Source organism: Trifolium pratense, linkage group LG5 (assembly GCF_020283565.1).
Source record: "Trifolium pratense cultivar HEN17-A07 linkage group LG5, ARS_RC_1.1, whole genome shotgun sequence".
NCBI classification, from domain to species: domain Eukaryota; kingdom Viridiplantae; phylum Streptophyta; class Magnoliopsida; order Fabales; family Fabaceae; genus Trifolium; species Trifolium pratense.
The window spans coordinates 6,793,686-6,818,810 of NC_060063.1; the positions used below are offsets into that span (position 1 = coordinate 6,793,686).

The 25,125-nt window shown below is 40.4% G+C and overlaps 1 protein-coding gene across 1 annotated transcript; it reads right to left on the minus strand.

Moving 5' to 3' along the window:
- Positions 1–755: 755 nt before the first annotated feature.
- Positions 756–13,182, minus strand: LOC123884231 (FH protein interacting protein FIP2). Its single transcript, XM_045933294.1, has 11 exons — positions 12,986–13,182; positions 12,774–12,883; positions 10,800–10,934; positions 9,668–9,823; positions 9,135–9,218; positions 8,632–8,678; positions 8,478–8,551; positions 4,477–4,535; positions 2,972–3,031; positions 2,073–2,153; positions 756–1,309 (listed from the first exon to the last, which is right to left on the minus strand). The coding sequence occupies exons 1-11, from the start codon at positions 13,023–13,025 to the stop codon at positions 1,256–1,258; spliced, it is 900 nt and encodes a 299-aa protein (XP_045789250.1). The 5' UTR covers positions 13,026–13,182; the 3' UTR covers positions 756–1,255.
- Between the last annotated feature and the right edge of the window lie 11,943 nt (positions 13,183–25,125).

The following is a 25,125-nucleotide window of genomic DNA, read 5'->3' on the forward strand; positions in this document are numbered from 1 at the left end:
TTATACAAGAAACAGAAAAGGAAAACCACCATTTTGATCCTTGAAAGCAGAATATGTTTTTGTTTAGTCAATTTAGTCCTCAAATATGTTTTTGTTTGGTCAATTTATTTCATAAAATTATTAACAAAGAAACATTGAGAATGTGTTTGTCATTTCGATAAATTCAAAGATGAGTTACACTTCCGAAGACGAAAATAGTCTTTTTCCCATCGTTGTTAACCCAAGTTTGCATCTTTGACCATAAATGTTTTATTTCTTTCATTTTATTTTATCTTGACACAATGGGATATCATTTGACAAATGAATATTTTTCACACATTTACTTTTCTTAGCATGTATTTTAGTATACACATTATACTGTATAAAAAAAAAAAGAAATTAAAAAGTAGACAAACAAGATTTATCATTTTATATTATGGGACAAAAAATACATCCACTTGGTTTCAGACTTGGTACAACTCAATCATAATTCTATTTGATTTGCACAACCAAGAGATTATTCCGAGAATCTAAAGGAAGATAAAATGATACGAGATTGTATCAAGAATTATCTACAAAAAACAATAAGAATATCATCTAGTGTCGAGGGAATTGGACAAATAAAGGAAAATATAAGTGTGAAATTTTGTCATGTAACATTAGGAGAAAGATATTTCTTAAAATGAATATGAAGACTCTGAAAATAATTTCATTTGACATCTTTGATGTAATCTAGGTTTTCTGCGTACAAATATAAGATTTACTGCAACCCTTCATTAAATAGAAATGTGTAAAATAAATAAGCTCTTGTGATCTCCCACAAAATTACACAAAAGAAAGCAAACACAATCTCAGATGACTCTGCTACATACACATCATCACAATTAAGAGGTTTTTAACCACACACATTATGCTTAATTGACATCAGAAACAGTACTATACACAAAATGGTTCACAAAATTATAATAAATAGTAATATTGCAATTTTATTTCACCAGATACATTTTAAAAAAATCAACAAACCATACAAGCAAAGACTAAATATGCACAAGAAAAGCCTAAATTGGCTTCCTCCTTGCAATGACATGTTAGAGAAGATCGTCAACAGGCACAACCATAACATCAATAAACGCCCGGTTGTACAACTTCGTGAGCAGCAATTGTTAAGTACTCTCGAAACATGACAACTTTCAACTTCTTAAGTTAACTCATCTTGATATTCTTTAACCACATCCCCACTTCTCAGTTTTATTATCTTCACTCTTCAGTCCAAATATTATCTGATTGCTCCAAGCAAATTGGCACCGTCAAGTCTTGCTCCTTCCAAATCCTGATTAATAAAAAATGAACGAAAAAATGTTAGATTATCATATTTTGAACATGAGAATAAACTTGCCATATTTTTCCCACATACTATTTCCTCCGTTGGCTTAATTTATGCTAGTCATCTGAAAGCTAACAATAAGAGGACAACAGAAACTAGAAAATACACGTGATTTAGCCAAAAACACGGTATTTAAAACATAAAATAAACAAAAGGAGCGTAAAATTAAAGAGAAATGAAAACTTTGAATGTGATTCTACATGGTAGGTACTTTTTTAATGGGTGTTGACAACCACAGATAGCAAAAATAGCAGTTTGTTCAAATTCTGCTATTTTGCAGCCACTATCTGATAACACTGTATTTAACTATTCATTCTACTGCCAAAAACTCAAGCTGTTTCAGCTGTTATATAGAATTCTCCATTCTACGTGATTTAATTAATTAGTTCTATGCCAATACAGAAGGATTTCCCAGTTTTGTAGGGTGCCAAACTGTAGTGTGTTCAACTTGTTTAATTATGTTGCGTCTGTCAATTGTTACAAACTGCACAGGCATCCACTAACTATTGGCAGACACAACGTAATTAAATACCCGACAAAGTTCCCCTCAGAAAATCATATTAATAGGAATTGGAATTTTCAAAATAGCAAAATCAGGACCACATCAGGTGGACATAGTAAAAACAAAATACTGATTAGCTGATCAAGAATATGATAAATATCAAAGAAATATTTAAAAGCAATAAAAAAATTCAGCTCATTTACATACTGTATCTCGAAGATTGACATGGCGCAGATAAGCTCGTTGAAGGTTAGCACCCTTCAAGTTGGCATTGATCAGCTTTGCACCCTGAGATATAGGGAATTGATTTCAATCAACTAAGCCATTGAAATTATTTCATTGAAGAAACTCAACTTACAATTAACAGTAATTATATAGGTTTAGCCTTATGTTTAATGAAATTACAGGAGCGTTTATTTTGAAAATTAAACAAAAAGCCCCTATTCATATTTGCAAAATTACAAAGACCTCCCTTTTGACATTAAATATCCTCCTTAATGATTCATTTTACGAATGGTAAACGAATTTCAAACAAAAAGGAACATCTTTCTGCAATTTTGTCAAACCTCAAGGGGTTCGTGTATAGAAAGGGTAACGCAATGAACAACACTCCTATCATTATGACTGGGGAATGTTACCGCCATGAGAGAAGAGACTGTTTCTATGATAATATACTGTGACCCCCAGTCTCAATGCAGTAATCTCATTGTTGTGCAATGTTGATAATTTACTTGAGATAAATGAGCATGATTTATATGTTGAGCAATGATACATATATGGTGCATGAATGTTATAAATAAGCAAATCTTGCTAGTTGCTACAAATACCAGTCCCAAAACTTCAATTCCAAAAAATTATGTTATCCAATATTTGCATAGGTACAGGTAGACAGAAAATACATCATAAGGAATCTTGGTCTAGTGTAAGAGTACACAAGTGTGTACTAAAAGAAAAATAGGAATGCATAAATACTCTTAACAATATACAGTGATAAATGATAATCTTCTAGGCAAGTAGTGCAGAAATCATCGACACCTTTTATTTTATTTTTCACAAAACATCTGCACTTCTATTACTTTCACCCATATAGGTTCTCGATATCATACCTTTAAATTAGCTCCTTCCAGATTAGCTCCCTCCAGATTGGCATTAGTAAGATCAGCATTCTGTGGTGTTAAAAATTAAATGAATGTGAATAACTACTACACTAGTGCTGCTTGTATCAAGCTTAAACCCATTTCTTGAAATAAAAATTATCCTCTGGAAAGATATTATTTAAATATACTTTCGCTTGCCACTATACATTTAATAATTAAATGAATGTCAATAAAGATTTCACTAAATTAAGGTGGCCAATCCACCACTTAATTGATTTATAAACAAATTTCATTGACTCAAAATGTTGTCTAAGCATTACAACAATAGTCTATGGGAGAATAATGGCCAAAGCTATGTAGGCATGGATAATCAGTTACAGTTTTGGCTTTGAGAATACTTGAAACGACGTTCCAGACTGTTTCTAATCCATAATTTGTAGTAATGTAATGTGCCTTGTCATAAAATGAGGTGATAGACATCTCGTGTATTGATCTAATTATATCAAATACATAATTGACCACCTTCGTTAGGACAACAATTCATTTCAAACTAATGAAATTATAGTAAGATTTAGATTCTGTTGCAGTTTACAATTCCCTCAAGAAACCTAATTCTTCAGGGGTTAGAGGCTTAATGCTGACAAAAACCCGCAAAAGTATACAAGAATAATGGAAGTTGTATAGTAAGAGAAGCTAACTAGCATCTTAAGGGAAAAATTAATGCAATGTCAAAGCTCAAAATGACTTCACAATACCAGAGAACATTTTTGAAAAATTTATAGCTGTGCCTTGTCTTGTAGATACCATTTGATCACCGGGGTAATATTTAAAATGTTGAGTAGGGCAAGGCAAACAAAGAAAATAAAACATAAGTTAAGTGGTTTAGAGATAGGAGGATCATAGCTCAAATTTAAAGCGGAACGGGACAATTTTAATTTATCAATTGCACCACAAGTAGGATTAGGGATGACTAAACACACAAGAAAATAGGTTTATTTATGAATACATTGATGAGAAATTTGGGATGGCATCCATTGCGGAAAAGATAGTAGAATATTGCCTTATGTGGTTTCTATATGTCCCAAAACCTCAATAAGGAGAATAGATTATATAGGAGTAACAATTAGGAGCTAGAGAGAGACCAAGAAAAACTAAAGGCCAAATCGTTTAGAATGATTTAGATCTAAATGTTGTCAATAGATTGATTTATGAAATTGATAAGATTTTATTTTCATTTGATTCATGCAATTGACTATACCTAGTTGAAAAAGGCTTTTGTTGTTGCTCTAAATCTTAGGAGTAGTTAAAGGAAGACACAGTGTTGATGTTAGTTTAGACGCTCCACTTCTAATGACAATGACAGACACAAGAATACTCTGATGAACCTCTCACATAAGAAACAAAAAATGGCACAAAAATGAAAAGCTTTTAGAAAACTAAAAGAACAGCATGAAAGATATAAACAAATTTGAATTATAAATTATAAATCATATAAAGATTCAAACTTTGCAAACCTGTAGATGTGCAGATCGCAGATCTGCCCCACAGAAGCTACAATATACTAAACAAGCATCTGCAAAATAGCAGTTTTAAACAAATGAAATACATTTATGGGAATACTGTTCAATATACTACTACAAACAAATGCATGGTGTCCACATTATGTTTCAGTCAAAACAAGAAAATTACTAGGACATTGCAAACCAAATTATAAAAATTATGCCGGATGCCATAGAAAGGTAACCTCAAAAGTTGGACTTGGTTTTCAAACTGAATTGTTTCCTATTTGTTCACATAAATATTAAGAAATATGAATGCACACAACAATGCCACAGTACTGACTGTTATATTTGTTAGAAATAATATAAAACCATTGATATGGCTCTATCCTAACGACTTAAGCTTTTGGGATAATCGGTTATTTGACATGGTATCAGAGCGTCTATGACTAAGTGGTCTAGAGTTCGATCGCCGCTCCCCTCACTTTCTAATTAAAAAGTGGAATTTAAGCATATGGTAGGTGGGCCTATGCATTATCCATGCTTCAAGCCCAAGTGGGCTCTTGCGTGAGGGGGCGTGTTAGAAATAATATAAAACCATTGATATGACTCTATCCTAACAGCTTAAGCTTTTGGGATAATCGGTTATTTGACAGAGCCTATATAGATCCATTTGTTGTGCAGACCTCCCATGTTTGGGCCACCCGTTGTTGTTGATTCCACATTCCAGCTTGTTCAGTTCATGATGTGAGGGGGTGTGTTAAGAAGTCCCACATCGGTTGTGAGATGACCTGAATAGGTGTTTATAAAGTAGAGGCAGTCCTCACCTTACAAGCCGGTTTTGTAAGGATGAGTTAGGCCCAATACCCAATTCTAAGATGGTATCAGAGCCTCTCCACGATCTGTTGGGCCACCTGATATCAGGTTTCCGCTATCGGGGTACCCACCGTTTATATCCACACACTAAGCCCAATAGTGCTGGACGTGAGTGTCACGAATATCGAGGCCTAACTCATCCTTACAAAACCGGCTTGTAAGGTGAGGATTGCCTCCTCTTTAGAAACTCTTCTCAGTGCACAATCTGTTGAATGTGCTTTTCTTGGATATTCTTCTCATCAAAAGGGCTTTTTATGTTATGATCCTAATAATCGTCGAATTCGGGTGTCTAGAAATGTAATTTTTCAGGAAAATAAATATTTTTTTGCAACACATCATGACACTCCTTCTACGGTTTCTGTTTTACCATTTTTTTCTAACTCTATTATAAGTCAGTCATCCTCTAAGCCCCTTTTGACCTACCAAAGACGACGTGTTGTCACTCAAAATCAACCAGCTGAATTCCACGGGCCCCCTCAAGATAGTTCCTTGACTGCTGATCCAATACAAGAACCAGAACCAGAACTTGAACTTTTACGACGCAGCTCACGCATTCGTAAGCCCCCAGAAAAGTATGGTTTCTCTAATCCCTTATCCTTGACAGCAACATTATCTAGTGTTTCTATTCCTTCTTCTTATAAACAGGCAATGGAGCATGTTTGTTGGCAAACCGCTATTGAAAATGAACTTCTGGCCTTGGAAGAAAATCAGACATGGGACATAGTGCCTTGTCCTCCGTATGTTAAACCTTTGGGTAGCAAATTTGTGTTTTCAATAAAGCTGCGTCCAGATGGATCAATAGATCGTTACAAGGCTCGTCTTGTAGTTCTTGGAAATAAGCAAGAATATGGACTAGACTATGACGAGACTTTTGCCCCGGTCGCCAAGATGACTAGTGTGCGCACTATTCTTGCTCTTGCTGCATCCCAGTCTTGGCCACTACATCAAATGGATGTGAAAAATGCATTCCTACACGGTGATCTTAAGGAAGAAGTTTACATCAAACTTCCCAATGGTATGCCCACATCTTCCTCTAATACTGTTTGCAAATTAAAACGCTCTTTATATGGTTTGAAACAGGCACCAAGAGTATGGTTTGAAAAGTTCCGATCCACACTACTTGGTTTTTCATTCATTCAAAGTCAATATGATCCATCACTTTTCCTACAAAGGACTCCTAAAGGCATTGTGGTGCTTCTGGTTTATGTGGACGATATAGTGGTGACGGGTTCTGATCAAGAGGGCATCTCTAAAATTAGAGAATTGTTGCATTCATCTTTTCACATGAAAGAGTTGGGCCGCCTTACTTACTTCTTGGGTTTGGAGGTACATTATCAATCTGAAGGCATTTTTTTAAATCAACAAAAGTATATTAAGGATCTTGTGCAACTTGCTGGACTCACAGATTCAAAAACTGTTGACACTCCCATGGAAGTTAATGTTAAATATCGTCGAGATGAAGGTGAACTTCTTGATGATCCAACTCTTTATCGCAAGTTGGTTGGTAGTCTCATTTATGTAACAATTACCCGCCCAGATATTTCTTTCGCTGTGCACACTGTAAGTAGGTTCATGCAAGCACCACGACATTTACATTTTTCAGCAGTGCAGCGTATCATTAAGTACCTCCTTGGCACTTCAAGACGTGGTTTGTTTTTTCCTAATGATTCGACACTCCGACTTCAAGCATATAGTGATGCTGATTGGGCTGGTTGTCCAGACACAAGGAAGTCTACTACTGGCTGGTGTATGTTCCTAGGAAATGCTGCTATTTCCTGGAAGTGTAAGAAACAAGATTCAGTTTCAAAGTCATCCACTGAAGCAGAATATCGTGCAATGTCTGCTGCTTGTTCTGAAATAGTATGGTTGCGCGGTCTTCTAACAGAACTTGGATTCTCTCAAGCACAACCAACTTCATTGCATGCTGACAATACTAGTGCTATACAAATTGCAGCAAATCCAGTTTATCATGAACGAACAAAGCACATCGAGGTTGATTGTCACTCTATCCGAGAAGCCTATGATCGCAGAATCATCAATCTACCACATGTCTCCACATCAGATCAGACAGCTGACATCTTTACTAAATCATTGACACGTCAGCGACACAATTTTTTGGTTAGCAAATTGATGCTAGTTAATTTACCAGCATCAATTTGAGGGGGGATGTCAATAGGTTGAATGTCTTAATGGCAAATTCAAATGCTATGCATTTGTAACTGTTATTTTGACAATAGTAACTACTATTAATTAGTATATATTGTATAATAAATGTAGATATGACAGCTACAGATTTATTGGGCTGATTCAAATGTAATTACATTGTATTTATATGAGACTTCTCCTAGAGGAGAATATACAGTTTTCAGATCAATACTTCCATGAGTCTAACATTCTTTAAGTTTAACAGTGAGGGGGGGTGTTACGAAGACAGTCCTCACCTTACAAGCCGGTTTTGTAAGGATTAGTTAGGCCCAATACCCAATTCTAAGAATATTATTAATATTTGACTTATCTTTTATGAAGTTCATCATTGCATCTTAAATATCATTTTCCAAAAAGCCAAGCATAATGCTCATTCAAACTAACCTAAATTCATATTGGATGATGAAAAAATAGAATGAAACAATATAATTCATAACAGGAAACAGTTTCTGTCCTTATTATGCGAATAAGGCATTGCATGTTCTGTCAACCATCTAATATCAGTAAGGAAGAACAGAAGATATATCTTGATCTGGGCAAAAACTAGTGTGCAAACTCATTGAAGTGTAACAGAAGACTTCACTAACAAGAATTATGTTTCGAGGATTGACCAATTACATAACCTTTTAATTTGGTATTGGGTATACTTACTAGGAAACTCCAAGAGCTATTTTCCCACAATGCATGTTTCTTGTGGATTATATATTCCTTGGTGATGAGCTGAGGAGTAAAATTCTAAACTTGGGTTGGAGAGGGTGGCTTTTGGTAAATTAGGAGTGAGATGGAGTGTAGGGAAAGCTACTTTAATAAGATTGATCCATGCAATAGTGAGATAAGTTTTGGTTGTTATTTGCATTATGTCGTGGTAATACCCGTTTGATTTCAAAGATCAGAATTAATAATAAAAAACATATATCCATATAACATTAACAAACCTTGTAGATTTGCACTTTGAAGGCATGCACCAGCCAATAAAGCACCACGAAGATTTGCCGAAGTAAACTCACATCTACCCTAGGAAAGATGAAATAATTAAGAGGCCTGCAACCATGTGTGCAATTAAATAGAATAAATTTCTGTGTGACTTACTCACGCAAATTTGCATTGTGAAAGATGGAGCCCTCAGCATCAACATCCTATTAAATTATATCGGTTTTAGGTCAAATTGTAAATTAAAATCAAATCTAGATGGTGATGTGGTCAACAGGCACCAAAATATATAATTTCATAAACCAACTAAACAGTACAAGCATGAATGCAATCTTAAAGCTTTCAAAAAGTAACCAAGAAAATATTTGGTGATCGTTAAATACTATACCACTATCAATCATTTACATTTGAAAAGTAAATAAATAAATAAATAATCAAACATTTACATCAATATATTTATGCTAAGGACGTGTATCTTTTGGCTGGACTATAACCTGTGTTAAAACTATTGAAAGTCTAAACTCACGAATGGCCTTGAACTAAATTTAGCTCAAGCTTCGGAAATTTTAAACCTGCCTTGCCTTCTGTTATTATATATACGGCTGAATAAACTGGCTAAATGGACATCCCCAAGTATGACGACTGGTTAATTTCATACTTACCCGAAACTTTGCACATTGAAGATTTGCTCGTGAAAAGAACACATTTTTAAGACAAGCATAACTGAAATCCACATATGATAAATCCTGAAAATCCAAAATTCAAGAGATTAATGTAAGGGTTGATGTTAGTGGACATATTATCCTGCATAACTTACCATTTAAAAACTCTATTGAATATGATGACCTAGATCTCTGTCATACATTATTATAATGTCTAGAAAAATGGTTACTGAAATAAGTTTTTCGACCTAAGTTAACACATTAATGCCATCCCCTGGAGCATCCTTCAAATGCCCCAATTGTATAAATATTTAAGATTTAAGATAAATATGAATACAAGTTAATCTTGTTCACATATATGAGCTTACAACTTCCAAGTATTGACAGAACTTAAGTTACAGAACACTAGATAGAGCAACCAAAACTCATATCCAAGTAATAATAACCTTTGTTTTACAAGGACACTGAGATACATAGATTTTATATAATATATGGTCCAAGAGTTTACCAGTTTACAGAGGTCGATACCATACCAGTTTAGAGAGGTCGATGCCAGAAAGATTAACCCCTCGAAACCTGACTCTCTCAGATTGTATACACTTGATGATATCAGTACGAGTCAATTCTGTACGGAGCTCATCCTCTTCCTTCCTCTTATTAAGGACATCTTGGATTCCATCTATAAGCCCCTAACATTTTGCAAATGATCATACGTCTTAGGAATTTCATATGGCCAGAAGTTTCAGTTTCTTTTCCATTTAGTAAAGTAATTGGAGAGAATCCAGGAATAAGGTATATAAGAAACTTAAAGTATAATAACAACATGGAGTAAAGAGCTAAGTAAGATATAATAGCATGCAAGTGTAAGTATCAAAATATATATATTTATGATATAGTAAACGATGGCTTTGAGTTAAGATGGGGAAAATTTCCATTGCAGATTGCTCTTAATGATACAAAAAGTCAACAATCAAAACAACCGTGACCCTTGTGCTTAAAGTTGTGATCTGGACTATTAATGAAAAACAACCCGGGGCTTGTTTACTTAAAAAAACATTTTCAGTTTGCATTTTCTAAAATTTGTGGAATATAGAATATAGAAGGATAGCTAGGGAGAACGCGTTTCAGAAACAATGAAAGCAGTATTTTGTCATTTCCAAAATTTCTTAAAGTGTTGAATCTGTTTTAAAAAATTTTAAAAGAAAATGGTGAGGGGAATTTTTAGTTTAAGTGAATATGAAAACATGAAACATATATAGTAAACACGCCCTTATGTTAACAATCTAATGGCGAAGCATGGCATCATCATGGTGCTGACATTCTCATCACAAACAAAATTGGCAAGACACAAACAATGATGACAGTGCTAGCTAGCAGAAAACCAAACCAACATGATAACGCCTTGCTCTATTTCTCTGTTAATACCTTCCCTACTTCTCTCAATTAAATATTCCTCAATTCTGTCTACTATTCAAGTACAACTAACCTAAATCACAAGCTACATTAAAATCATACTAACAAAACAATTAAGTCCTTGCCAAAGTTATTTAAATATCACCTCAAGCTCTTGATTAATGTCCATATAAAAACTCTACTCATGCGAGAATTGCTACATGCTAGAACCAAAAAATAAAAGAAAGAAAGAAAGAAAGAAGCTGTGCTCACAAGTAGCTGATAGTACTCAGCTTCCCTTAACAGCTCTGAATATTCAGCTTCCTCGAGAATGGGAACCACGCCGTCCCTTAACCAATTGAGAATGTGTCGGAAGTGCGTACCATCCCTATCAACAAACACATACCCCTGCAATGCAAACACAAATTACCACTGTCCCCAAAATCAACAAAGGTAACAAAATGTCTCATATGATAATCTCATCATATGCTTTTAATTTAATTACCATAATAATAAGTAAATATCCAAATTGGTCGTGACAAAAAACACTAAGACCTATTTGGTCTCCAAGAACTAACATTCTCCAAGACCTATTTGGTATGATTTTTTTCCCCGAGTTTATTTTTATGCACCATCAGTGTAAAAAGTTTTACATTGTCAGGCACATCACAGTCAATCATGTGAATGACTTTAGAAGTGGTCATGATAAAAACCAGACATTCATAATGATCACTGTTATAAACTTATTATTATTGACAGTGTAAAAACTCCTTACTCTGACAATGTATATAAATTCTTGGTTTAAATATAATTTTAGTTCCTGTAAGTTTTTTGCTTGGGTTCAGCCGTTGCAAATTTTAAAATTGTTGCATTTAGTCTCTGACGTCATACATGGCCATTTATAATCACACCATGTGACCCAATAAGTTGACGTTTGAGACTAAAAACAACAATTTTTATGTTTGGGTTCCTGTAAGTTTTACATGATTATCATGACCACTTCTAAAGTCATTCCTGTAAGTTTTACATGATTATCATGACCACTTCTAAAGTCATTCCTGTAAGTTTTTTAGTAAAAAATTATGAATGTCTGGTTTTTATCATGACCACTTCTAAAGTGATTCACATGATTGACTATTCTATCAATATTTTAGTTCCTGTAAGTTTTTTGTTTGGGTTCAGCTGTTGCAAATTTAAAAATTGTTGCTTTTATTCTCTGACGTCATACGTCGCCCTTTATAATCACACCATCTGACCCAATAAGTTGACCTTTGAGACTAAAAACAACAATTTTCAAATTTGTAGGAAGTAGGAACAAATCCAAACAAAGAAACTTACAAGAATTAAAACCATTTTTCTTTCAATTCTACACTTCATTTAAACTATTCTATCAATAATTTTGGCATTCTTACTAACTTTTAGTGTAACCATACAATTTTAGCTATACTTTATTCAAAATTTTGTCATTCTTACAAACTTTTGGTGTAACAATACAATTTTAGCTCTAAAGCTTATTTGGATTGACTTATTTGAACTTATCTATGGACATAAGTTTTGTGAAACTGCTTGAGATAACTTACAAAAACAGCTTAAGACAGTTTCAATAAATTGTTTTCAACTTATTTTCATAAGTTCTCCAATATAGCTTATGAAAACATCTCGTAGCATATATAAAAACAAGGGTAAATAGATTTTTACCCCCTGCAAAGTAGGCGAGTTTTGGTTTACCCCTGCAATTTTTTTTTTTTTTTGGATCACCCCTATACTGTGAAGATTCTCCGGTTTGCCCTCTCATGGAAAATGTTGACCTAAGATTCCACAAAAGTGATGACGTGGCAAGGTCAGTCAGGGGTAAACCAAAACTCGCTAACATTACCGAGGGCAACATGACAGAATCTTAAGTCAACATTTTCTATGAGGAGGTAAACCAGAGAATCTTCACACGTAATCCAATTTTTTTTTGCAGCGGGTAAACCAAAAATCGCCTACTTTGCAGGGGTAAAAACCTATTTACCCTAAAAACAATTTACCTTTTGCTATAAAAAAAATAGCTCAGATAAACTTATACATAAACGCTTGTGATATAAGTTGCAAATAAGTTGTTTATCCAAACAGACTCCTATTTTATTTACAATTTTGTGTTCATTCATTCTTTACCTAAAACAAAACTGAAAAAATGCAAGATAGTGATTAATAATAGCAATAATAATTGGGGAAAAAAATGCAAGTTAGGGATTGGGATAGTGCCTTGTGAGGATCTTGAGAGAGAGTATGGCGACCACTGAACATGGCGGCGAGCATTGAATCTGGCTCCCGCTGTGTAACTGTATCGATCGTCGTCCAGAATTTCTTCCCACCTGCGAAATCAAAACGGAATGAAACGGTGTCGTTTAGTGTGAATTTGTGGGATTGTGAAAAAGAAATGAGTTAGTTAGTTAGTTAGTTAGTTAGTTAGTTACCGATGTTGAGACGAAGCGCGGAAGAGAAATCGTCCTTCATTGCTCAGACTGAATGCTGATGGACGGTAGAGTTTTCTCAGACCACCGGTTACCGGATGTATCAAATCAATTAAATTAAGGTGTATACTTTTGTTTTTTTGGTTAATAAAAGAAAATTGTTGATGTTCTTGAAAAAAAAATGTTAATGTTAAAAAGGTAAAATGAAAAACCATTCTTAATTAATATATGCAGTTTGTAAAAAATAACGGACAGGTAATAAGTTAGCTTATATCGGATAAATTTATAGTTTTTTTTCCGACTTCCATATCAGTTTAATCTAGTTCGGGGTCAGTTTTGACATCAAGTAGTTCAAGTCCCCTCCGATCGCAGTTGCGGGCTTATATCTTTTAGTTTATAGCAAATAAGCTAGCTGATTGAATTTGTAGTGTTTGATAAAATTAGCGGTTGAACTAGTTTATAAATATGAAATAACATAAAAAAATATGTTTAATTAATACTTAAGTTTTTAAGTAAGATGATAGGGGTAAAATTGGAAGAAGAAATGATAAACTATAAGCTCATAAGCTACTGGAAATAAAGTTTTAAAAAATAAGCTATAAGCAAGTAAAATAAGCTATAAATTTTTAAAATAAGCTATAATCTATAAGCTAGCTTATTTATCTTTTCAAACTTTAGTGGTGATTGATACTGAATTTTATAGAAAGACCACAGTTTGTGATGAGGACACGTTGACATAAGTGATGCAATCCAAAGGTTAGGAGGTCCTATGACAAGGGCATGTGCAACTTAATTCACTTCATGATCAAATCAATAGAAGGTCCGACCAAAGTTGAAGAAAATATGATCCAAGTCGAAGAAAAAGAACCTAAATTTATAATTATCATCCAAGCATGTGATAGTGACATTATAAAGAATAAGCAAAGTAAAAAATAAAGAGTTTCACTAAGCATATTGTTCTGGGCCGAGCTTAGAAGCTCGGTACACAATCCAACGAGCTTGTGTAGTCGAACTGATCCTTAACCACCGGGGACATCGTAAAATGCTCGGGATACCAACGGCTACTTCTCCATGGCTTCTGTAACGTCTAGACACCGGAATGATGAGCATTAACTGCACATCATGGCTCCTTAGCCGTTTTCCGGCAGCCACTTGATGGCCATTAATGCCATCAAGGGCCTTAGCCCAGCGCTGGGGGCTATATATATGCATCTCCACTTCATTTGCAAGGTATGCATTATTCTAGCTAAGAAAACCTTCACATACACAAACTGACTTGAGCGTCGGAGTGCCTGCAGGTACACAACCCCCCTCCGCTTCAACAGGGGTCTCAAACGCTCTCAACCACTGCAAACGCCGGCGAAGTCGCATCATCCTGGTCAACACGATCAGTGGCGCCGTCTGTGGGGAACTATAGTTTCCCTGTTTAACCAAACCAAAAACTAAAAACTTCCTTCAAAACACTTCTTTCACGACCAATGGCTGGCGTTAACAACCACCAAATCCCGGAGCACGTGGCGGAGAACCATGGAACACCAATGGACTACGCGCCGTACCACCCGCTGGACGGCCAATTCGCCTCCGTAACGGAAGATGGCCAAGGAGGGCAAGACGAGCATTACGAGCCCTACAACCCAGAAGAACCGCAGATCCCTGTGGCTACCCCGCCACAGGCGACTCCGACAATGGCTATCCCTCCGGGCGTTCCCATGCAAGAAATGATGGCTGCGCTGGTCAATGCAATCAACCGCCAGTCGGACTTATTACTGCAGCAGAACCAGCGATACGAGCAGCAAAATCAAAGGCTCGAGCAGCAAAGCCGTCGCATCGACGCAATCGCTGAATCGAGGGTCACGGCGCAAGCTCGCCCAGCTCGCCGTTCACCCACACCTGTGAGAAGCAGAACCTACTCCAGGTCACGCTCACCACCTCGCCGCAGAAGCGAGAGAAGGTCGAGCCCGAGGAGAAACGAGGCAATATCTCGAAACTCCACCCCACCGAGGAGACATTCCCCTAGAAGGGACAACCCTCCTCGCCGCCAAAAGAATCGATCCCCGGAAGAAAGGGACAGCCACCAAGGCCCTCTTTCCCGAAGGATACGAGAACTCCCCCTACCGGTCGGACTCGAGAAACCACCGGCAATGGATATCTACGATGGCTCGACAGATCCGGACGAGCACATCGAAAATCTTGAAGCTCTCCTCGAGTACAGAAATGTACGAGGCTCTATCAAGTGCAAGCTCTTTCCCACGACTCTGAGGAAAGGCGCTATGGCTTGGTACAAGAGCTTGACGCCAGGATCCATAGATTCTTGGTCGGACCTGTGCGCCCGCTTCCGGGCTCACTTCACTTCCTCGAGGCGTCATCCAAAGACTGAAGCGACCCTCGAAGCCATTATTCAAGGCGAAAACGAGCCTCTAAGGGCCTACCTCGAACGGTTCAACAAAGCAGCCGTAGAAGTGAAGGTCGAGGAAAGCATGAAGCTGTATCTCCTCGACAGGGGACTACATCCGGACAGCGACTTTGCTAAAGCTGTCGGTATCGAAGAGCCGAAGACGCTGGATGCGTTCTTCGAAAAGGCGAAGAAGTACATCGCCTACGAGGAGAAACAGAGGGCCAAAGATCTAAGGAGGCCTAAAAGTCAGGAAAAAACCAGGAACCACGAGAAAGATGAAGCTGGAACCTCGCGAAGAGGTAATGAAAAGCAAAAGGAGGAAAGGATTAAAGATTCCAAACCTCCTCGAGGAAAATTCACAACATACACTCCACTAAATGCGTCAAGAGATCGCATTTTCGCCGAAGTCTCCGCTGCGGACTTCAAAAAGGCTGGGATCCACTTCCCAAGACAGCAGCCCATGAAGGCAAATACTGATAGGACGAAATTTTGTCGCTATCATAAAAGCCATGGACACGTTACTGAGGACTGTGTCCACTTAAAAGACGCTATCGAAATTCTGATACAAAAGGGTTATGCCCGAAGATACGTTCAGAACGACGAACAAGCACAACAACAACAACAACAACAACGGCGGGAGCCTCAAGAGGTCGCAATGGCCATTGATGTTCCCGAGCAGGAAAACAGAGGCATCATCCCTCAGGCACTGGCCATCTCAGCACCTGAAATCCCACTCCCATCCCCGGGGTCGGACGAGGGAGCGCTCATGAGGCATTTCAACGCCCACCTGAATGGCTCATGGGAAAATTTCCCAAAAGCACTGGTGATAACAGGGGGAGGCCTAAACAAAATCACCCTCGGATCGGTAAAAAGAAAGTTCGAGGAGCTGGAAAACGTTTGCTCGGTAACTCCCATCACCGTCACCAAACCTGAGGGAGACTCCGACCCGCTGGCCTTCTACAAATCAGAAGTTCCTGGGGGCTCGCCAAACTACCAGATACCACTGTTGGTGAGGGCTCGCATGGCAAACTTCGACGTCCACCGCATCCTCGTAGATCAGGGGAGCTCGTGCGACGTAATGTACTCGGGGCTTTTCAAAACTTTACAACTGTCGGAGAAAAACTTGGTTCCTTATGTAGGACCCGACCTTCAGGGGTTCAACGGGTCAACTACCAAGCCTTGGGGATATGTGGACCTCATCGTCACCTTCGGCGAGGAAAAAGCTATGAAATCCGTGAGGACACAATTCATGGTCGTCGACTGTCCCTCGTTGTACAACTGCATCATCGGCAGAACTACTTTAGCAGAGCTGTTTGCTGTGTCGTCCACCGTTCACTTGAAGCTGAAATACTACACACTGGACGGACAGGTCGCCACCATCAACGGCGACATAGCTGCTGCGAGGAGATGCTTCGAGGCTGCGGCAAAAAATCTGAGCACCGTGGCAACCCCCAAGAAAACTGAAAAGAAAAATCCGGGGGTAAACACTATTGGAGGTTCCGTCGACATAGATGCTCGACTCACAAAAAAGGAGCATCAGGAAGAGAAACAGAAGGACCTCACCAACGCTGAAAAGAAAATCTACCGCCCCATCCCGGACGGAGATTTCGAGCTGGTGCCCTTGGGCGAAGACCCCCTCAAAGGGATCAAGATTGGAACTGGGCTCCCCGACTTGGTCAAAAAACAGCTGATCGCCTGCCTTAAAGACAATGCTGAACTGTTCGCCTGGAGCGCTGCAGAGATGCCCGGTATCGACCCAGAGGTCGCTTGTCATCAATTGACTTTAGATCATAGGGCTAGTGCCGTTGTTCAACGGCGTAGGAAGCAGTCTCCCGAAAAAGCGGAGGCTGCTGAAAAAGCTGTAAAAGACCTCCTCGAGGCAAATTTCATTTCGGAAGCTAGGTATACCACCTGGCTATCCAATGTTGTACTTGTTAAGAAATCGAATGGAAAATGGCGCATGTGTGTTGACTATACCGATCTTAATAGGGCTTGCCCTAAAGACGCTTACCCTTTACCTAACATAGACAAATTAGTAGATAATTCATCCGGATTTAAATTACTATCGTTTATGGACGCGTACTCGGGTTATAATCAAATAAAAATGGCTGAAATCGATAAAAAGAAAACAACATTTATGACCGAATCAGGTAATTATTATTACAACGTAATGCCTTTCGGGCTTAAAAACGCAGGCGCCACATACCAAAGGATGATGAACAAAGTCTTCAATAATGAAATCGGTGACATGCTCGAAGTCTACATGGATGATATGATCGTCAAATCCGAAGAGGAAGTCGATCATACAGCCCATCTAAAAAGAGTATTCGACCAAGCGAGAAAGTATAACATGAGATTCAATCCTGAAAAATGCACGTTCGGCGTAAAAGCTGGGAAATTCCTCGGGTTTTACTTAACCGAAAGAGGAATCGAAGCTAACCCCGATAAATGCAGAGCATTCTTTGAATTCCCTACGCCGGACTCAAAGAAATCAATCCAATCATTAAACGGGATGCTCACAGCCTTATCTCGTTTTGTCGCAAAATCCGCTCAACACGCGCTACCTTTATTCAAATTACTTAGAAAAGAATCCGCATTCGAATGGACAAAGGAATGCGAGGATGCGCTACAACACTTAAAACGAGCATTATCCGAACCCCCAGTCCTAACACGATCAAACGAAGGGGAAACCCTGTACCTTTACCTCGCCGTAGCATCGGAGGCCATCAGCGCCGTTCTCATAAGAGAAACCGAGCAAGGGCAAAAACCCGTCTATTTCGTAAGTAAGGCTCTGCAAGGACCAGAACTCCGATACTTACAGATTGAAAAAACGGCCTTAGCAGTAGTCATGGCCGCGAGGAAACTAAGACACTATTTCTTAGCTCACTCCATCGTTGTCCGAACTGGTCAACCGATTAAGCAACTCCTTGCGAGGCCAGACATGACAGGACGAATGCTAAAATGGTCGCTCGAGTTGTCCGAATTCGAAATCTTTTTCGAAAGCAGAAAGGCTTTAAAAGCCCAAGTGCTAGCAGACTTCATAGCCGAAATGACCATGCCATCTACCCCGGATAAAAACAAATGGACCATCTTCGTAGATGGATCCTCGAATCCACAAGGGAGTGGCGCAGGTATCATACTTGAAAGCGGTGAAGGAGTGCTCATAGAAGTTTCACTCGAACTCGCCTTTCCAACCACAAACAACCAAGCCGAGTACGAAGCTTTCTTGGCAGGATTAAGGTTGGCTCAGGATATGGAAGCCGAGGAAATTAAGATATTCACGGACTCACAGCTCGTCGCATCACAAATAACCGGGGAATACCAAACAAAAGACGAGCGACTCACGGAATACTTAAACTTGATCAAAGAAAAATTAACCAAATTCAGACAAACCGAAATCAAGCACGTTCCTCGCGAACACAATGCAAGAGCAGATATCTTATCAAAGCTCGCAAGCACTAAGAGAAAGAAAGGCGGAAATCAATCGCTTATTCAGGAAACGCTATCCAAACCAAGCATAGTGAAACCCACCGAGGTATTCCTGATATGCGAGATCAACGCCAACAGCTGGATGACACCTGTGTTCAAATTTTTGAACACTGGAGACCTCCCACTTGATAAGAAGGAAGCAGCTAAGGTTAAAAGAAGAGCCTGCGCATACGTAATCCTAAATGGAAAAATGTACCGCCGAGGATTTTCCATCCCTCTACTAAGGTGTGTCGAGGAAAGCGAGGTAGCCTCGATCCTCGGCGAGATCCACGAAGGAATAAACGGTCAGCACATTGGTGGACGCTCCTTGGCCAGAAAGGCCTTGCGAGCGGGATTCTATTGGCCTACCATGCAAGCAGACGCAAAAGAGCATGTCAAAAAATGCGACAAATGCCAACGTCACGGGGATATGCACTTGGCCCCTCCAAACGAGCTAAAAACGCTATCGTCCCCGTGGCCGTTTTCTTGGTGGGGGATGGATCTCTTAGGACCGTTTCCAACGGCAGCAGGACAAAATAAATACTTAATAGTAGCTGTCGACTACTTCACAAAATGGATCGAGGCCGAGCCTCTCGCCAATATCACTACATTCAATGTGTTGCGATTCTTCAAACGCAACATACTTGCAAGATTTGGGATCCCTCAAGTTGTCATTACAGATAATGGGACTCAATTCACAGACAAAAAAGTGCGAGAGTTCATGGCAAAGATAGGTACAACCCAACACTTCACCTCTGTCGAACACCCTCAAACGAACGGTCAAGCCGAAGCTGCGAACAGGGTCATATTACGAGGACTCAAACGAAGGTTGGATGAAGCAAAGGGAAAATGGACAGAAGAACTACACAGCGTACTCTGGTCCTACCGAACCACTCCACATTCTACAACGGGAGAAACGCCTTTCTGACTGACATACGGAACAGAGGCCGTAATTCCAGTAGAAACCGGAGCATCCTCCTTCCGAACGGAAGTACCCCTCGAAGGGGAAGACAACCATGAAATGCTCAGAGAGGAGCTCGACCTCTTGGAGGAACTCCGAGACGGTGCAGCCCTCCGAGAAGCTACTTTAAAGCAAAAAATAGCAAAACGGCACGATAAAAAGGTCATTAAGCGAGAATTCGACGTTGGGACACTAGTACTACGACGTAACCAAAAGGATTCCCGCGAGGGTAAACTCGCCGCAAATTGGGAAGGACCTTATCGTGTCCGAGCCAAAACCGAAAACGGTGCTTATTATTTGGAAGATCTTTACGGAAAAGAAATTCCTCGACCTTGGAATGCCGAAAAGCTCAAACAATACTACAGTTGAGGGAAACTCAAAGCAGTCCCTCGACAAAGGCTGTGTCTTCGCCCATGAGAAGCACGCCTATACAACGGAGGAGTGCTTAGGTACGGGCATGAATCTTAAAATATAAAACAAAGTCGAGACATTTTTGAACTCGATAATGTTGGCGAGGATAGTTCTAGACCACGGAACACCATCGCCATAGTACACGCCCGGTAGAACCCCAGCTCGCGATGGGATGTTCACACCCCGAGGAGGAAAGCTTAACAACAGCCCCTCTCCTCGTCGTTAGTTTGGATAAACATCTCCAAACACTTGGAATGGTTCCCCACACCTTCTAAGCCCGGCATCAAATGGTACCAGCTACCACCACGATGACCACCATCCAAGCACACACTAGCGCGAAGAAACGAATAGTTCGGCGTATAGAATGTTTGGAAGATTATCAAGTTAAAAACCTCAAATTTGGTCGAGCGCAAACAAAAAGACAGCAAGTATGCAGGTCGTCACAATGAAAAGACAATCAAAGCGTAGGCTTAAAAACGTTGAAGCATACAAACGATCGATTCGACATTCAGAGGAAATTAAAAACATCGCCATACAAGGCCTAAGTCTAGATATGAGATAAAGGCGAAAAGGCAGGAGAATAAATTAAAGTACTGATATTTAAAGACCCCGAAGGGCCATAATTGTCAATTACATCAAAAAGGGCAAACGCCCAAACAAAGCAAATAAAAAGAGAAAATAAAATTACACTTCGTCATCAGGGGGGTAAGGATGGCCCCGTCACGCACTACTTTATCCTCGTCCAAACCCTCCAAAGTCAGATCCTTGTCAGCATTCAAAAGCTTTAACTGCTCCACGGCATTGGTGAACTGAGAACTCGCAGCATCAATCATGCTATCATTCAGCTCCATAATCGTCTGTACCAGACGGGCTCGCGAGAAATCAGCATAAACACCAGCCGGATCCACATCCTTCTCTTCCTCATCAACAACCTCAGGGACCACTTGCTTGGCACACGCCTCCAGTTTCAACTTCAACTCCCGAATCTGACCTTCCAGCTCTTGAACCCTCGCCATGGACGCTTCCCTCTCTTTAGGGACTCCTGCATCTCCAGTTGCAGAGCATACTGCTTCTGGTAGTCCGAAAAAGCAGCTTGAGTCGAGCTCAAATGACCAGAAACCTCCTTCAGCTTGGTAAGAGCAGCATCCCTCTCCTGCAAATAATGGCACTCTCGGCCATTCAGGAAAGTTACCATCTCCAGAAGCTTGAACATCGCCACCGAATGCTTGGCGATTTCGGCTCTGATGGCAGTTGGTCCCAAAGAAGAGAGGATGCCGGAGTCGGGCTCGGATACAGAAATTTCCGTCTGATCGTCGAAGATTGGGTCGTGAGCATACACGGGAGGGAAGACAAAATGGGCTGCAGGTTTGCCGGGCTGAAGCTTGTGAAGACCAGATGTCGAGTTCATGAGATCATCAACATCATCCACCCTACGACGCTGGCGAGAAGAATTTGTGTCCTCGGTATCCCCTTCACGGACACGTCTCTCCGCTGAGGTTCCAATGATTTCAATGGAAGGACTGGGATTTTGCTGAATCGAGGAATTGGCAGGCATTGAATGCGAACCACCAGCAGCCTCCATAATCTTTTTCTTGGCAGTTTTAGCCTGGCGAAGTCTTGCCTGAGCGCTCGACATCTCAACTGCACAAACAAAAGAGGAGAAAAATCAGTAAAGTAAACCAGATAGAAAACTAAAACAAAATAAGGGCATAATAAACGAGCATACGGAAAAAAGCGGCCACATCCCCATCAGTTTTACAGGCCAGCAGCCTCTTGGTATCGATTAACTTCAGAATTTTTTTCGGGCGGCCTGCCTCGTCCCGGATAAGATTACCGTTGCTATCCTCCAAGGAAACCTGCGGAAAAGAGCCTACATAATCCTCCAACTTCTTATAGTCCGCCACCTCCTCTGGGCTCAGGTCGGATTTCTTAATGGACAAATCCCGGGGAAGAAGGTCATAATGACTCTTATTCCAATAGAAGGGAAAACTCCCATAGTCCACCTCCACCGCTGAACCGCTCGGGTCCCTGATTATCTCCCCGTTTGCATCTTTCTTAGGCCCTCGATAGCAAACGCGCTTCCATCCCTCCACGCTAAGGGGACGAACGGCATAATATCTCTCCTTGAAACCTCGGATCGAATCCTCATACATCCGGAAAAAGCTCTTCCTCTGACGAAAGGACACCCATCCGAACTTACCACCCTCCGTCACCTCGCCACTTCTGAATGCCTTCCCTTTGGCTTTTTCGCCCTTGGGACACGAGCGTTGGAGGAAGAAAGCATGGAAAAACAGTTTCAAGGTGGGGGCAATGTTCAGAAATTTGCACGTTACTTGGAAAGCCCGCAGAAAAGCCATCGAGTTCGGGTGAAGCTGCGATGGGGTCACCCTCAAGTACCGGAATACGGCAACTTCGAGGTCGTTAAAGGGAAGCCGATACCCCATATGCTCGAAAATTATTTGGTATACCGGGATCGTTCCCCAACCCCAATTAGAGCAAATCCTCCTTCCAAGAGGGGGCACCCTAATCTCCCAATTGGAAACACTGGGATCCTCGACCTCGTAAAACATCTCCTTGTGGCCGCCGGTACACCCTGAGAAAATAGAGGGCGTCTCTCGAACCTCATTCGCTACCCACGAAATATCTACGGACACACGCGGTAAGCCCTCGTCTGGCCTGGGTTGGTCGCCCTCCATCGAATACCTGAAAGCAGAGGAAGGAAATGTGAATTCGACATTCGCAACATCAAATCCACCCTTCCACCGCCAAATCAAGTGAAAGGGCGTGGGTAAATGCGAGCGCGTGATCGTTCACACGCCACAATCGTAAAACAATAACAAAAGGGGTAAACTTATCAGAAAACCCTAAATACGAGCGCAAGAAAACCCAGACAAGGATACACTGACAGCCTAAAGCCTCTTAAGGCACTACGCTAACAACCTAAGGCCAAGGCAAAAACATGCAAGTCTAAAGCAGTTTAATCGCTAAATTCTTGCTTAAAGACCTTGACAAACCATTAAACAACTATCCTAACCAGAAAAACAAAACAGACGAACCATTCAAAACGGAGAAAGTAAAGAACACTTACTTGATCGATAGAAAGGATGGAAAAGCTTCAAAGAAGGAATGATCAGAGGAACACACCAAAGAAACAGCCAAAAAAAAAAAAAAAAAAACTCGCAAAGCCTGAAGTTTGGAAGGTGGGGAGGATAGGAGAAAGAGAGAAAGTGAGGGAAGTCGCAAAGAAACTGTAAAGTTTCAAAAAGAAGACTCTTCCTCACATATATAGGCGAAAACGACTGTACACGCCAAATCGCGCCACCCCGCATCTGGACCGTCACTTTAATCCAACAGATGCGATGGGAAACGATCCAACGATCCAGAAGCACCCTCTCGAAAAACCAAAAGGCGCGAAAATCTAACGGCCCTGATAAGGCCTCGAGATCCAAAATAATTCAAATAGCCACTCGAGTGCTACCTTGATAGCCCCACACGTGGCGCAAGGAAACGAAACGACTCGTCCCTTCAAGTCACCTCCACCTGCACGCAAATCTCGCGAAAACCAACACGCTATGATCTCGGAGGATAACGTCCAATGCGCTTGCCGAAATTTCGGGCACCATCTATCCGAGATTTTCGGCAAAACTAAAGGAATCTCTTGCGATACCTACGGAATTGGTAAACGCCCGAAGTGAGACACTTGCTCGCGATAAAACGTGCAGTTCGATAATTGTGGACTTCGAAACTAAGTGTACGCTCGTGATAAAATGTGCAGTTCGACAATTGTGAATTTCGAAAGAAAAAGACTAGGAACAAGCAAAACTTTTATTATTATTATAAAAGGCAAAGAGCCAGAGTACAAAGCAAGAAACAAAGGCAAAAGGAGAATGAGCATCTAATGCTCGTTATCCGAATCAACCTCCACTACGACTACAGGCTTGGATTCCACCGTCTTCTGAGAGCCTTCCTCGCCGCTAGAAACTGAAACTTGAGGGTATGAGTCCTCAGGCTTATACACCTTCAGAAACTCAGCATAATCTTCATCAGTCTCGTCCAAGTCAGAAGAATCGGAAGAAAGTACGATCACCTCAAACTTGGCCTTTCTGGGACGCCTCAAACGAGCAGACCGGCGAGGGGGTTGAGACCTGGGAGGCATGGTTCCCTTGCCCACGCGAGAACTCCTCTTATCAGCAACTTCTTTGGTATTCTGCCGTTCCATCTTGCTTACCTGAAAACACGAGTAAGGGTTAGAAAAGGCAGCCAGGTATTTATAAGAAAAACTTGCCTCTTTCCAAGAAAGCCCAATACCTCTGTTAAAAGGCCCACAACAAGAGAATGGGCGGCCGCAATTCCCAAAGATTGACCCATCTGACGTGCACAAGCTTCGGAGTTGACTGTCTTGGAAAATAGCATGGATTCACCTGAAAGCCTTGACTATCGACCAAGCGGATCATGGGAGTTATCACTCCGGTTTCCTCAAGGAATCAAGCAAACGCTTCTGAAGTACCGTTTCCCTCGTACAGCATCAGATGGTGTGACTCCAAAGTTATTATCCTCAGTTAAGAGCATAACAACTTGGGGGGCTCCTGTTCTGGGCCGAGCTTAGAAGCTCGGTACACAATCCAACGAGCTTGTGTAGTCGAACTGATCCTTAACCACCGGGGACATCGTAAAATGCTCGGGATACCAACGGCTACTTCTCCATGGCTTCTGTAACGTCTAGACACCGGAATGATGAGCATTAACTGCACATCATGGCTCCTTAACCGTTTTCCGGCAGCCACTTGATGTCCATTAATGCCATCAAGGGCCTTAGCCCAGCGCTGGGGGCTATATATATGCATCTCCACTTCATTTGCAAGGTATGCATTATTCTAGCTAAGAAAACCTTCACATACACAAACTGAC

Coding starts and splice junctions, on each gene's coding strand:
- LOC123884231 (XM_045933294.1), bottom strand. CDS start 13,025: ATGAAGGACGATTTCTCTTCCGCGCTTCGTCTCAACATCG. Junction 9,219..9,667: donor GCATCGACCTCTCTAAACTG/GTATGGTATCGA, acceptor TTGGATTTTCAG/GATTTATCATATGTGGATTT. Junction 1,310..2,072: donor ATGTCAATCTTCGAGATACA/GTATGTAAATGA, acceptor TTTATTAATCAG/GATTTGGAAGGAGCAAGACT.